This window comes from Chanos chanos, chromosome 4 (assembly GCF_902362185.1).
Source record: "Chanos chanos chromosome 4, fChaCha1.1, whole genome shotgun sequence".
In the NCBI taxonomy this organism is placed as follows: domain Eukaryota; kingdom Metazoa; phylum Chordata; class Actinopteri; order Gonorynchiformes; family Chanidae; genus Chanos; species Chanos chanos.
This window is the reverse complement of record NC_044498.1, coordinates 33,537,434-33,553,145: the sequence shown is the minus strand read 5'-3', so window position 1 is coordinate 33,553,145 and position 15,712 is coordinate 33,537,434. Positions and strand designations below refer to the sequence as shown.

The window sequence follows — 15,712 nt, the reverse complement described above, 5'->3', positions numbered from 1 at the left end:
AAAAACTGTACCTCTATGCTTTTGGAATTATTTACATATTTACAGAGATATCATTCATGCCATAGTCCAGGGCTCAGAAAATACAGTACAAGAGCTTAGATTTCATTCTTCTGCTATTTTAATGTCAATCAGCCAGCGGGGACTCTGATAAACTGAAGAGTACACACATATATTCCTCAGGTCTAAATGGGCTTTGAGCATGAGCTGAAGGCAAATACAAGCAGGACCCCAGTTCCTCAGGGCCGGATTTGAGAAACAGTGGTTTAGTCCCTGCATGTGGTATGAATTCTCTAAGCAGTAATGCAGACAAACCGACAGCACAGATGTGAACTATCTTAAATTTTTAACCATAAATGTTAAAACTCGATGAAGATTAAAAGATAACAGTATCAAAAATGTTTCCCACAACACTATTAAAGGTACTCTGAGAATTAATGTTCAGTGTGAATATGTGTTTCTTTTATGTATTAGCAGGAGTAATGATTATGCAGCTCTGTTTGTTTCCTTCTCTTCCCAAGTTAATTAGCTGGTCTATTACCAGCCTGACACCACAGAAGACTTTTGATGTTAGCTTTCAATTAACATCCAAACTATTTCTTACTTTGGTATGCCACTAATCATTTCAACAACTACACTTTCACATTTGATGTTGCAATCATAATAATATTTTTCAAATACAATTTTAGTAGCACAATTCATACAGTAATGCCATTTAAAATTTGATACTTCTAATTCACAAATCGTAAATGTGGCGGTCTGTCATCATTCTGATGCCTTTTTAGATCTATTAAATTTAGATCATGGTAAAAAAAAAATACAACAACAAAAATTTGTTTAACAATACAATTATTAGTGTAATAAATTTTTTCTACCATCGAAAAATAGCTTGCCACATTTTCATAATTCTAGTTTAACAAAATCTCAAAAACCAGATTTGAATTCAATTTTACATCTGTACTGACATTCAGTGTTATAACAACAAAGTAATTAATTGGAACTCTTACACTGGCATTATAGGTTAACATTCATATTAATTGGTCCAAATGTATCAAAAGATGGAACCATGATTATTTCATTTCATGAGATGTGTTAAAACTGGAAAAAAAAAAAAGTTAAAAAAAAATTCACAGGAATGTATATACTCATTTTGACTGAAAAGTTTCCTTGCAATCTTCTTGTGGATTTAAGCCATAGCTCAGGACTTCACCCTCCACTGCAGCCCAGGCCATTCTCTCAGTGTTGAATTTGGCAGCCCAGTCCCCTGTGGGGGAGACCACTATAGCCCCTCCACCACCATTGACCCGCTCGACCATGTACTGCAAAGAGGTCAGGGCTGCCTCTCTGGCCGTCTTACCTGTGTCAAATCACAGGATAAAAGAGGTCTAGCATTGAGCAGAGTCTGTAATAGACTGGACTTATGAGAATACATAGTGTGCAATTACATTGGCAGATACCCTCATACATTAGCCATCTGAACATGTAAAACTTGCACGTTCAGTGAAAAACACAGCGTTGTTTTACAATGTGCTTTGTTGCTTTGTTTTATATTCATGTTGCTCCCATTATATTGTACCTTGGCAATGCTTCCCCTGCATCTGAATCAGCCACTCATTAAACAGGAATAAGACACAACACACAACAGACATCCTGCATTCCAAAACCGGCCCTAAACTTTATCCAGTCATTATCCCCTGAACAGCATTGTGAAGGGAAAAAAAGTCCCTGAGAATGATATATAGTACACACAGACCCAGATATTTGTCTTTGTCAGAGCAATCTCGCTTATTTTTCTTATCTACTGTAAATTGGTTTCTCTCAAAGATGAACACATTGTTAAGGTAGTAGGTAATACTTTTGAGACCTTTAGCAATCCATGCTTTAGAGTTTCTTCCTTAATACAACCATTAAACCAGTTAAAACTCCAGAGAGCTGTGCTGTTACCATGGGAGGACCAACTGACAAGAAAAACATGAACCAAGTGAACAAAAACACAGGAGCCACCCTTGCCAGTTCTCCCAGTCATTACCAAAGTACTGTGAAGCAAACAGTAGCCTGCTGACCTCTCCACAGACATTGCCTCATTATTGTCAAACTGCTGCTGAAGGCTGCACAGCCTCCCTATCCTCTTGTATTCCCAATTAAAATGATTGGCAATAGTAGTGTCAGATCTTCATACTGTTTGCATTAATTCAGCATGGTTACAAAATAAAACTCTGATTTTATTGTCAGGTACAAAGAATCATCACAGAGAATTGGTTATCCACAAAAAAATTTCTGTATCAGCAACATGGTAACAATAGCTGAACACAGAAGAGAAAGAAGCAATCTTCAGCAGTGAAGAAAGGTTTTAAAGAGAACAGTGAGGTTATTATTCTGAAGTATCAGGCTGTCAGATTCTTTCTTGTGAACAAGAGCTGCAGAAGTTACGGACGGATGGACGGACGGACGGATGGACAGACAGACAGACAGACAGATAGACTGATAGATAGATGTCTTTCTCAAAGACAACTGAAATCGGCCTATGGATAATGAAATTAAACTAATACGGAACTAGTGCGATGCATGTGTTACATTAATCTAGCAGAATATTATGTATTGGATCGCAATGTTTAGATTCATTGCTTACTATTATTAAAAAAAGGTACTATTATATTAATGCCTGCACAATCATTTAAATCAATGCCTTTAGGTTAAACATTTCCAGTGTTAAAATACTGCAAGCTCTTTTTAATTAATTAGCATTTGAAATATCTCAGCCAAGTCGGCACTTGTTGCTTATGTGTTCAACACACACACACACACACACACACACACACACACACACACACACACACAACACAGACACTCATACAAACACATAAAAGGCAAGGGTGAAAACAGAATAAGAGAAGAGAAAACATTAGAAAACAGAATAAGAGAAGAGAGAACATTACCTTGCTCCATGTGAAAGAGGATGAGCCTGGCTAAGGTGACTTTGAGAATAGCTTCTCCATGGCCAGTACAGGACACAGCTCCACTGCGATTATCTGCATACCCACCTGCTCCTGTTTCCAAAGCAGCAATAGCAGATACTGTTTACATAGCAGATAAATGTAACCTTCAACGCTGAACTTGTTCATAGAAAAACTGCAGTAAAATTACATGGCTACATGACATAGTCATATGTCTTCCAGACAACACTGATGCATTATCAAAATAGCTCATATTGCATTTACTAAACATGCTCACAAATAGATAGATAAATAGATAGATAGATAGATAGATAGATAGATAGATAGATAGATAGATAGATAGATAGATAGATAGATAGATAGATGGATAGATAGATATTATAAAAATGTATATGTAGAAATGTGTATATTATATATATATATATATATATAGAGAGAGAGAGAGAGAGAGAGAGAGAGGGATATACTATACCTGTTAAATAGATGGCAACATAATATAATATGCAATCTGTCACTACTACAAAGCAGTAATATAAATTTTGCAAAGTGCAACACAGTCAGTCAAAATAATCAAAATATAAATATATCAACTATTACTAAACAAAAAAGAAGCTTACCTATAATAGGTGAATCTCCAACCCTGCCCACCATTTTGTTTCGGATTCCCCCAGTAGAAGTGGCACATGCAACATTGCCAAGTGAGTCCAGAGCTACTGCGCCAACTGTATCATGTCCCCTAGAATAGTAATAAACACATGAAGTCCAATTCTGAATTGAAAACTCTTCCAAACAAACATTCTACATTCTGCTCCAAAAGCATCATATCCCCATAATTGATCAAATTAAGTCAATTTCTGGATCAAAAGCTATGTCCAACACTCACTCTACATTTTGCCCTAACAGGAACATGTCCTGTAAATCAGCAATAAAGGAATAATGTCAGGTTCTGAATCAAAAACTCTCACCATACTCGAAGAGTTAATTTATTAAATTGCTTAAATTGTTAATCCTACCCCTGGCTCATAGCCTGATCAGGCGTGCTTGCCTCATTTCTCCTTCACATCGAAAAAAAAGTTTATGATCCACTAGATTAATTGCTTTAAATTTCATTTTAAAAAGATTATTCCCATGCTTTCAATTGAGTCACTCCACATATTTTTTCCCTCCCTGCATTGAGTTGTCTGGGAAATACACTGTAATGTAGCTACTGACAGAAATGGATCCAGAGAGGCAGTGTACCTCGCTAATAGCTGCCACAAACTGCCCTTGAGGTAATACACATACCTGCAACTGACCCATAACCATCTGTCTGTTGCCAGAGCAGAGGAGCGAGGAGAAATGCTTTTAAATCTCTGCCTTTGCACTAGAGCGTTACTTGTTTGAGAGAGGTCACACAGAGGTCAAGCACAGCGCTAATAAACACTCACTGAAGTTTAACACAAACTGGGCCACAATGATAGGTGTTGAAGGAAATGTCAGGCAACAAATGATGTAGGACATAAAAGTGAATTGGTTACAGAATTCTCCAGTAATACATCAGGCATCAGCCTTTGCTGATAATAAGCCAGTAGAATCTGCTGAAAGAGAAACTCGAGTCCAGAGATACGCGCACAGTCATGGACAACACTCCTGTCATTTGACAAAACCATGGTTGGATCAACACCAGCGATGAAAACAAACAAAAAAACAAAACAAAAAAAACCCCAGCATTTTATGAGTTTTGAGCTATGCTGGTACAGGATAAATCAAGGGTAAGTTGAAAAAAAGCTGAGAAAGCATGGTCTCAGGGGAATGGGTGAACAAACAGATTCCTCACAGGGAATATTTGTCTGACCCAGTTGGGGAGGAATCACCTCGACAGGTTCCTAAAGCGACACATCAATCATTTTTGACAGGCAGCTGATTGCTTTTTTAAATCACTACTGATGGCTGGATCTGCCTCATCGACCCAGGCGAAAACAACGTTTAAGAGGTGTTTGATGGTGGACTGTATTTCAGGTCTAAAAAGTCTGTAGTAAGCTATGTAGTAAATCTTTTGATGTCTACGAATAATGTAATGGACCATGCAGATATAGTTAAGATACAAGATAAAATACTTCTTTTCTCTGTTGAGTGACAAATATTCAAATACAAAACAATCCTGAAGCTAAATGTTTGTAAGTCTATACTAAGGAAAAATTGATAGCTATATCTCATCAATAGTAATTACAATGTACATTTATGTCACAATTTACCCAAGTTGTCCCATCAAAAGGCTGACTGTAACCAGTGTATAGTCCAAAATCATACAGAACCATGGCACAATTACAATGATTTGAATTGAATTGAATTTGCATTATATCAGTAAAGTAATTCAAGTTTCAATAAATTGAAAGTTCTTAGCCTTCCTAATTTTTTTAAGTTACCAAGTGTCTGTCAGCGGTCCTTCCGAAGCAGAGATCAAGGAAATATGGGGAGGGAATTTTAATATCATTACTATCACATACAAGTACGCTATTATAATCTGTCTAGAGTTCTTCCTGTGAAAAGTGCACAAAGTGTTACCACTGTACCTGTTGTTATATACGACTTGGGCTAATAAAACTGGACAAAGGGCTGCTGTAAAATGGTCCTAAATGAAGGGAGAAGGTAATTGAGTTGCGTGGGTTCTGAATTAAAGACAGGGAGACTGGGCCATGGACCGAGCAATGGGAGGCCATCAATAATGAAGCCACAGCAGGGAGGGATGAAAGGCTGTAGCTCAGCCAACTGTCACTTAGCACCTCCAGTGTACTATTTTTACTGGCTCCCACCGGGGGCTGAGGTTACACCCTGCCACGGCCTTGGCTACTTTGCTCTTCAGCTTTCAGCTCTGCAAAAAGGAAAGGTGACAACACGGCACTTTCTGCTGCAGCCAGACCCCTGGCTGCCCTCTCTGAATGTTTTTTGGGGGAAAAGCTGGCGTTAGTGTGACAGGTGTTACACACACCTCCATATGGCTTTTCAAACGCAGCCCATGTGCTATAAGCATTTCAGAAGCCATCCTCCCTCCTAAAAGATTTTTCATTTGGGAGGCGCATAAAGCTTTATGGCCACAAACCTCATGAATCACAAGACCTTGTGGGGAAGGCCAAGAGGGCCGAATTGAAAGGATCATGTGTGGGGTTAAAAACATCCACAGATTAAAACTCCTGAGTTTTTAATTTTCTGGTGTTGAATCCATACGATTTCTAGCCCCTACTGTAGTTACATGCTGTAGGATATAAACAAAAGGGACAATACAATATTAAACTGTACAAAGGACAACCAAAAATATATAAGTTGTAAACTTTGAAAATACTCCTTTGTGATTTTCTGATGATTACTGAACATTAATTTACAGTACAGAAATTGGTTTTTCTTACCATTTAGGGTTGAACAGCTCTTTCACACCAACTATATATTTCTTAAATTTCTCCCATTCTTTTCTCTCATTCTCTGTCACCAAAGCATCTGTAGCGGTTGAAGGAAAGCCAATGCTCTCTGCAAACAGGTTAGCCCCTCTATCAGTCAACATGACGTGGTCGGTCTGTGTCCAAGCCATGTTAAAGAGGACCAAAAACAAACCAAAAAAAAAAAAAAAAAGAAAGTCATTAGCTCTCTCACACAGTTGAATGATCTAAGGAACTAAGAAGGATGTATCACCTTGACCTTGTGCTCGCACGTCTGATAGAGAGTGCGAGCAAATGAAGTTTCCTCAGAAAAGAAATATTCTTATCAGATACATTTCTTGTCTTGAAAATGTTGCATCTGAAATTCACATTCAGAGAGATACACATTCACAGTGTAATTCACATTCCTCTGGCAGCATGAGTAACAGAAAACAACTTATTCCCAAAGCTGTCTTTTGACTTTCTCCAGATTTCAGTGTAAATCACTATCATTAAAGTACTACAAAACACCAAAGACTTTCCATTGACAGCTAACATTTCTAGCACCAGTGACATTAGGTTATTCGAGACAGAGAGAAAACATACCTTCAGTATCCCATGAGAATTAAAACAATATTGCATGACCTGTATAATGTGAGTTGTAATGGATTTTCACCATATGTGGTAATAACAGTGAGTCTTCTCCACAATGCGGGCGAATATCACAGCAATATTCTATCATCAGAACATAAAGATAAATAGAACAGAGCAAAAGGACCTTAGAGTTTGCCTCATTGTTAGCACAACCATGCAACCCTGCCAAGCATCTTAGAGACACAATACAATAGAGGCCATGAAACATTTGTAACCACATAGTTTTTCTAACATAGTTTTTTTCTAACATAAAAATAAATCATCTAAACAATGTCAACAAGAGTCTTCTACCCTCTGTTTGCCTTAGCTGCATCTTCTATACTTATTTGGTCCAATCAAAGACTTCATGCATAACAATCGAAGCGAGACAAAGATATCATGCACAAAATTCCATTACATTTTCACAGGTTAAATGCACTAAAATATTTTTAAAAACCATTCAAATAAAACACTTAAGCAAATGGTATTTAAATTAATATTTATAAGCATTGGATACATATGAATGGAATGCTTACATTTCAGAAACCTACTCTGTACAACATACAGGTTTGCAGCGGATCTAGTCATAGGTAAGCACTGCTCTGTCCACAGTTTTTTCTTCTCTTTGCACAGTTAAAATGAATCAGATTATAACTACACTCGCAATACTGTAAAATATTAACATGGGTATCAACGTTGTTTTTCCTGGAGCACACTTTACATCACAGAGAAAACATGAGCTCAGTGAAGCTCGATTGCTGCATTGATCATGCCCTGATGAATTTTTAATGTTAGCTATTAAACGGATCTGCCAATCTAAAGCAAAGCCAAGGGCTTTTGGGGCACTCGGGACAGGTGCTGCAGCTAATCAATTCTCCTGATATCTTGCACCTTTGCTTCTTGTCTGTCTACTCAGTTGCAAGGTGAAGCTGTGAGGTAAAGAGTAGGGGGAATAAAAAACCCTCCAAAGGTTTCTCTTGCCACCTCAGACATGTAAGTGGGTTACCCCTGCATTTCAGCAAAAATGAATTACAGCTTAGGCAAGAAAAGGAGGTTTTCAATTCACTCTACCAAAAATAAACAGCTGTAGGTAGATCATTATACTATACAATCCATACTATACAATCAATAACATGCCATAAAATAGTACATTGTTCATACCACCAAAAGTCAGTTTGAAATCATTATAATAAAAGCGTTGCTTCAATTCATTTCCCGACATTATAACAAGAGTTTAAATATTTTGTCCATCCGTCTCCTGTGCTGCTTCCAGTATTGAAAACAGGCAAAAACTGCCATCTTCAGATGCAATTCTGAAACACAGTATCTCAACGAGGCTTTAATCTTTTGTATTAGACCTTCACCTCAGCCACGATTCCTGACTTTTAAATGACAACAAAAGCTTTACTTGGAAGAATACCAAGATTGCAAAGCAGGCTAGCGATCCACATTTTACCTGATAATAATGTTTCATTGTAACTGGAATATCTCTTCACCATTTTTCCATGATTGTCTCAGAGAAATGCAATGAACTAGCCTATCTCCATTCTAGATTCTCACTTAGTGGGACCAAGAAAAAAAATAACTTTGCAATATGTCAAAGGAGAGATATCATGCTATCAGACTTCAATTTTCACATTAAAAAGACTGCTGATTGAAATCAATCCGAAAATCAGCCTCCATTGATTCCCTTATCACCGAATCATTTCAAAGTTGCAGAAAAAAGGACGGCATGTTAAAGCTTTACAGGCAATCAAAAATCCAGTCTGACTGAGGTACGCTATCATTTTTAGCTTTGAAGTTAACATCATATCCTTAATATCACATCTTAACTTTGAAGTTCACACCATATTTCACATGCTAAAAGATTTTTTTTTTTTTTTAAATGTAATGCGTTTTCATGAAATATGGATTCGGATGCTGATCAGCTTCTGTTTTTCATTGTAAGATCTTCAAAGAGCACCACTCAAATGTAGGGCAGTCTTAGTGAGAGCAGATATTAAAACATAGTGCTTTTATCATTTTCTTCCACTGTGAATGTCATATGGGGAGCTGGCTTAAACATATGCAAATATACAATGCGTTTTTTATGTAAGTGCTAACATGCGCTAGTGTCTGTATTCTCCAACAGTTCATGCATTGATAAGGTGACAGAAGAGGTTTACATTAACTCCATTTCATAGGTCATATGACATCAGCACGCAAATAGAAAATATTTTCTCCAGATGTGAAAATCTACAGTTTCATTTGAGCTTTTAAAAGGAAAAGCGATTAAAGATATGAAATATCTGAAAACCTTGTACTACAGGAAGTTGTTAATCTACAGTGGTGAACTCAGCTAATAAGCGAGATCACCTATCTTCACTACTAAGTCACTGAACTAATTATCCTCTAATAATAGCTCTGACACTTAAAAAAGAAAAGTCTTAACTGTTTGATTCAAAGTAAGTCTTGCCTTTGTTCAGCTGGTAACATTCCTGCGACTCGCCGTGGAACACAGTAGGTGCAGAACAGTCTAATGCCAAACCATCAAGTTTAGTCAAGCAACCAACACCATTTGAGGCTATTATGTTTAAGCATCAAAAAGACAGTTTGAAGGGTTAGACTTTTATTAGGAGGCATGTGCCATTACATTAATCCTGACACTCTGAGTGAAATAAGAGAGCCATGCTCATTGCACAGCACAGCACTTCCTGATGAAAACTTACAGACAACATTTCCTGTTCTGAATATAACAAATACATATAAAAGCCTTTCTACTTTTATATAATCGTATCATAGTCAGGTTCACAAATCACACAGGGGACCCATAGCTGTGCTTAAGTGTTGATCTATTGCCATTTAAGTGGCATCTAATTTGGCCCATTGAGGCTATGCATTCCACAGCATTGCTCAATGACAGACTGAAGCCCTTTAAAAATTGCCATGGTAACCTCTCGCTAGTCCCTTAACGTTACACCACAAAAACAATAAATAACTATCACAAATTATTTGTTGACACCTTTCCCTGATGCTCCAAAATTAAACGTACAGGACAGGGAATAGAGATGAAACAAAAACACATTCACAGACCATAAGGTGGAGGGGGTGGAGGGGTGGGGGGTATAATTCTCATTTCTCTCCCACTGGAGCACCACACTGAACAAGCTGGTGCATTTGAGCACAGGATAGAAAGGGCAGAAGCTAACTTAACAGTTAAATGCATTGCCTTGGCATTGCTTGTGGCCAATTACATTACTGGAATTTTGAGATGGCAAAACATTTTGGAAACCCCAAGAAATTATAGCCCCCTTTTTGGTACAGCATATTCTGAACTGCCTGACAGCACACACCTGTGGATAACCTCAAAAATGGATTGATCTGTACCTATAGACCTCTGAGGGTGAATCTAAGAGTAAACCTCAAGATAGAATGACACAAAAACATTTGAAATGATCTCAAATTAATTTAAGCATAATGCTTAGTGAGAATATATCTTTTATATTTGATGTTTGCAGATTTTGTCTTTTACACTGTTATGGACAGTGAACAAAGTGCACTTGAGGAAATGAAGCATAACGAGTGGACAGAATGTAGTTTCCAGGGTTTGCTCTGTCTACACTGTCATTTTTCATTTGACTTGTGGACTGTTCTTCTCAGACATGTTCTTCCGCTTTTATACCATCTCAGTAAGGCAGACTGACAAGCCTTGTCACAGCTCAAGAATTCAAAAGTTACAAGGAAACTAAGCATGCAACAGAACAATGAGGTGGAAAAGGGAATTCCCCAATTTACACATAGACATCTGTTGGATTAAATGACAATGATAAATCCTAAGACGTACCCAACTAGCAGGTAAAGCACATTAATGTCCATGTTGCTGAAGACCATGAAACTAAGTGTAAGTGAACACATAGCTACTTAAATATTATCAAACATAAACAAATCCACAACACCATACTATTTAGACTAATAACAAAAGCCACTCAAGCTAAAGTCGCTATGTCTCATTGTTGGGTATGTATATTTTATTTCTTCATCTATTCATTTATTGCATCACATGAGTTCATGTGAACCTGCTACAAAGAAAACAGTGTTAATAGGACGCTTTTTAGACTCGGCATGGAGGTAGGGTTAGAAGCGTCGTATGAGGAGTAATAGGATATGGGTAAGTGTTGATTAGTAAGTGGATCTGACACAAAGCACAGTACTTGCAGGTAAAGACACTCAATCAGTTCAATGTCATTTCAAAAATGGAGTGTCTAGTGTACTTCAAAGTAATTTATGACAGGACCCCAAACAAACTGTCTATTGATGAGTTAGCAAAGGAACACAATAAAAGACAATTTTGACCTTTACTTCCATCATACACTTCACACATCTACAGCATACCGGTTTGGCCTGTTTGTGTAATATTATACATACTTAATCTTCCTGCGGGTTAGTGCAATAATCAGGAAAGTTACATGAAAGAAAAGATGAGAAAACACTTGCAATTGAAATACTCACACAAAATCAAAGAGCACGTAAGAACTGCTAGTGGAGTGGCTACATAGAAATACAGCAGCTGTGCAACACCGCAAGTCAATTACAAAATGAAAATTACTAATGGAATTGGATGTTGTAGGAGATTAAATTGGAACTATTACACTTCCGCAGACTCAGTCTACAAAGATGAGAGAGGCTTTTGCAATGTATCCTGATACCGTATTCGCTAATGGCAACTAGCATGGACCTATACAATCATGTCTGGCAGTGGAAAGCAGTTAAGGCAATGTTGCATATGTGAAATACAGATTTCTATGGCATTAATCAGAGGAAAGCCCTGCTCAAATGTGTATTCTGTTTAAATTATAAGCTCCAAATTGAGTATTATTTCAATGTTCATATTTGACAAGGATACAGCAGAGATCAAAGTGCTTTGAGAAAACCTTGATGCAGATATGTCAGTGTTTTCTCTGCATTCCAAAATACGTGCTATTGCGGCTGATAGACAGGCAGAAAAATTATATGTAATTTAATACTAAGGCAATTCGAATGACACGTTAAATGAGATACATGCTGAATATACATTATGTGTCACAGAATGTGATTGACTGTGTAGACATAGGCGCATGTGAATTATCATTAGAGTTCATTCTCTCTATACTGGCGATTAGAGACGTGTGGACTCACTTGGAGTCACTTGGAACAGCTTGTTCAGTGCACATAGAGCAACAGTTTCTTTCCCTGAACAGAGCCTTGGCAAATTTTTTAAAAACAAATGATCTTACTCTAATTTTATAGCCATACAAAGATACAACTCCAAATAATTATTTGGCAACAGTTTGTATTTATATGCAAATTACCAAACTAGTGTTTGCGTTTCAAGCAAATATGATGCATAATGCTCTAACAAAGACATTTTGTGCTTGGTATCTCAAGTTTTTTGACTGGTCACATTGAGAGAATATTCATAGTGACCTGCACACCACAAAAATTAATTTGGTCCCCCAATTTCAGCTCTGTAACAGATCGTGTGGAAATTTGGACATCAACAATGTTCAGATGTGTTGTTCATCAAGGAACACAGAAACTATGGCAAAAATACAGTTTTCTGAATTATGTCGCACTTGGTGTAAACAGTATGACTTTATAATTTACACTTGGTACAATTAGCACATCAACACCTTCTAAACACATGTAAATGGCCTAATGTTTTTACTCTCGATAGAAAGCTCTCGATTTCTTTTAAAAAACCCATACTATCACATTAATTTATTTATTTGAAAAATAATGTTAACTGAAAGGAGATATCAAAAGGGTTAATACAATGTAACTGGCATCAGCAAGCCAGTGATCTCATCAAATGTTTCATCAAATGCAACAAAACCACCAAGGTTATATAAAGCTAGCTGCACACGTATGAAAAATAAATTAAAAAAACAAAACAAAACAAAAACAAATAAAAACAAAGAAGCTATACCAAACAAACCTTTTCCATCACAGCTCGAGCCAGAGTGACAGGGTTTGCAATGTTTCTGACTGAAGACACGGCTCCAGCAGCCAATGTCCCTCCATCCATAATAATGGCATCCAACTCCACTTCTCCATTAGTATTAAGCACTGCACCATGACCTAAAGTAAGACAAAGAAAACAATGTGCTTTTAGACTCTCACTCGACAGATAATGGATGTTCCCTCCTCTTCTTCCTCTGACTCACTGTTTTCTACAATGGTTTCTTTCCTCTTGCACTTCACTCTAAACCATCTTCTCACAGGAGAGAGGAGTGAAAATTAAGTCTGACCTTTACTCAAGCTCAGAGGGGGGTTCACTCAAATCTTACACTTCATCCAGTCGATGGGAGGGTGAACAGACTCTATCAACACTAGGCATGCTGTGAACCACAAGTCTAACAACTATCATTTCAAAATGAAATGACAGATTCAGTCGTCTTGGTGGTTCAAGTTAGACTTCATACTTATACTCATTGTTGTGGTCATTGTCCAGTCCATAGTTAAAGTTAATTGCTACAGGATGACAGACTACAACAAAGATAGTAAGCTGCAGTGCATGTGTGTATGCATGAAAAACTCCACAGACTATCATTTAACTTTAAGGTTTGAGGTTCAAACAAATCTAAAAGAAAATCTTCTGTCCACTGTATCTGACGCGACAACTCGATAACTTACATTTTTTTTAGATTCTTGATAAAAAAAAAAAAATAGGACTATCTTCCTTTTTTTATTTGTCTAAAGTGCTACCAACATCCACATGTGCTCTCTTTCTTTGTCTAAACTTGTGTGTGTGACTTTCTCCTTTCTGAGTAGGACTGCATTAGGCGCCTATTGATCAGTCTCTGCTCCTTGCTACTACAGTGTATAGAATTATCCCCTGATGAAGTGCTGATTCCACTACTCTGGTATAAAGAGGATCTGGCATTTCACCTACCATGGCAGTTAGCCATCACAAATGAGATGGATCTTGACAAGCAGGGTGCGTTAATGAAGTGTCTTGTTTTGCTCCTGCCGGCTTGGTGTAATCTGATGATTACTTGAAAACTTCTCACTTTGCTCTCAGGATGATCATTAAAACAAAGCACCAGGGGTGTACAGTGAAATACTGCCCTACTCTTGGCTAAGATGAAGTCTGAAAATAATTCATTTTCAAAGGATATCCCACTGATTACAGCAGAGAAATGAAAATAGGTGAGGACAGACTAACCTTTAGATGTGATAAAGTTTTACTCTCATTTTAATTAGTGACAGAAAACCCATGACCACAGCAAAGGTAATTCAGTCTCACAGATAACACAGCATAATTGATGGCGAAGGATTTTAAGATTAATCAAACCACGTTGACATTCTTTCTAACAAATCTCTCTTTTTTAACGCGATACTGATGTTGTATAAAGAGTGTTGTGTTTGAATGACACCAACCTGCATCAAAAACAGGGTCATCCTCCAAGGTCCTCACAGCTTTTTCTACAGCATCAAGTGCACTACCTCCATTCCTGAGGATCACACTGCCGGCCCGAGCCGCGTTCTTCACTCCATCAACAGACGCTTTTGATATGTCATCAGGAATGGCCCATGCTCCACCGTGCACTACAATCACTGTTTTCATTTTCAGGTGTCAGCAGCTCTGCAGAAATAAATATACAACTGTGAAGTGTCACAGAAAGATGCATTTCTGAGAGTGTAACGAATTCCCAAAAAGGGCCCTGAGGCCTATGCTGATGCATTAGGGGGAAATGTAGCTTTCACAGCTCATCTCAACAAGGGGAGAGACTGTTAACAGCAAGATCGTTGTCAGGCGCCTGTCATGTTTCGTCTTCCTCCATTAAGGGGAGTGAAATGAAAGATGACATGAAAAACAGGTTCACTCGACTAGGACCACTCTCACGGTTTTTCAATAATTGCACACTTTAGCTTTTTACTAGGTATACCTTATTTCAACAAATTTATGAATGTGTATTGTTTAGTATCAGCTAATCTTTGTGTTAAACACAAGGAAAACTGACCAAGCTCAGTCTCTAAGTTACGCCACAGTTACCACTTTGTGAATAAGACTTCGACAGGTGTTCATATGTCATGAATTTTGCTGCTATGTTATGTATCTGGTGAATTATTAAAATGAAACAGGGATTAGAAAATTCATTAGAGGTGTGCAACATGGTAGCCCACAGGTTCCAAAGGATAATGTGTTAAACTGCACTTTTCCCACTGCGAGTGGGAGGTACTTCTATTTGACAGTACAGGAACTTCGATGCTGTCTTAATGTACCGTCACAACATAAACAATGTACTTTTCCTAGAGTGACAGTCTTAAGAGTGGATAAAACCGAATACAAGTTGCATGCGCTATCTCTGAATTACATCCAAATACCATAATTGTATTCTATTCTTTTTACGCCGCTCAGACAAATATTTAGACTTATGGGATATTGCGAGTCTGATTTCCTTTTGAAAAGCTGCCAAAGATAAACATTAATGCTACAGCTCCCTTGTTACGAATCAGCTTTTCTAAACTCACTCTGTGTGGCACTCACAGTACAGCGACGCAAGCAGACCCCACTAACGGCAGGACAAACATTCAATCATAATTGGAGACTTGTGTTACCGATCAAAACGCAACGTTATCTCATAAGCAAGTTTTGAGTTTCGACATAATCATAGATAGAAAAATATATATATATATATATCTATACATATGTATGTAACAATCCCCGGTACTTACTGTGCTCGCTTAGGGTGCAAAGTTTGCTTGGGCTGGCTAATG

The 15,712-nt window shown here is 37.6% G+C and overlaps 1 protein-coding gene across 1 annotated transcript; it reads right to left on the bottom strand.

Moving 5' to 3' along the window:
• Nucleotides 1-1,142: 1,142 nt before the first annotated feature.
• LOC115810325 (isoaspartyl peptidase/L-asparaginase) lies at nt 1,143-15,712 on the bottom strand. Its single transcript, XM_030772254.1, has 7 exons — nt 15,671-15,712; nt 14,372-14,576; nt 12,927-13,069; nt 6,335-6,498; nt 3,569-3,687; nt 2,934-3,044; nt 1,143-1,354 (listed from the first exon to the last, which is right to left on the bottom strand). The coding sequence occupies exons 2-7, from the start codon at nt 14,556-14,558 to the stop codon at nt 1,143-1,145; spliced, it is 936 nt and encodes a 311-aa protein (XP_030628114.1). The 5' UTR covers nt 14,559-14,576; nt 15,671-15,712.

What these genes read in the sequence shown, in the direction of transcription:
- LOC115810325 (XM_030772254.1), bottom strand. Translation starts at nt 14,558, where the DNA reads ATGAAAACAGTGATTGTAGTGCACGGTGGAGCATGGGCCATTCCTGAT. An exon ending in TGACCCTGTTTTTGATGCAG is followed by an intron (nt 13,070 to 14,371) that starts GTTGGTGTCATT and finishes GTCTTACTTTAG; the next exon opens with GTCATGGTGCAGTGCTTAAT. An exon ending in TGGAGATTCACCTATTATAG is followed by an intron (nt 3,045 to 3,568) that starts GTAAGCTTCTTT and finishes CTTTGGAAACAG; the next exon opens with GAGCAGGTGGGTATGCAGAT.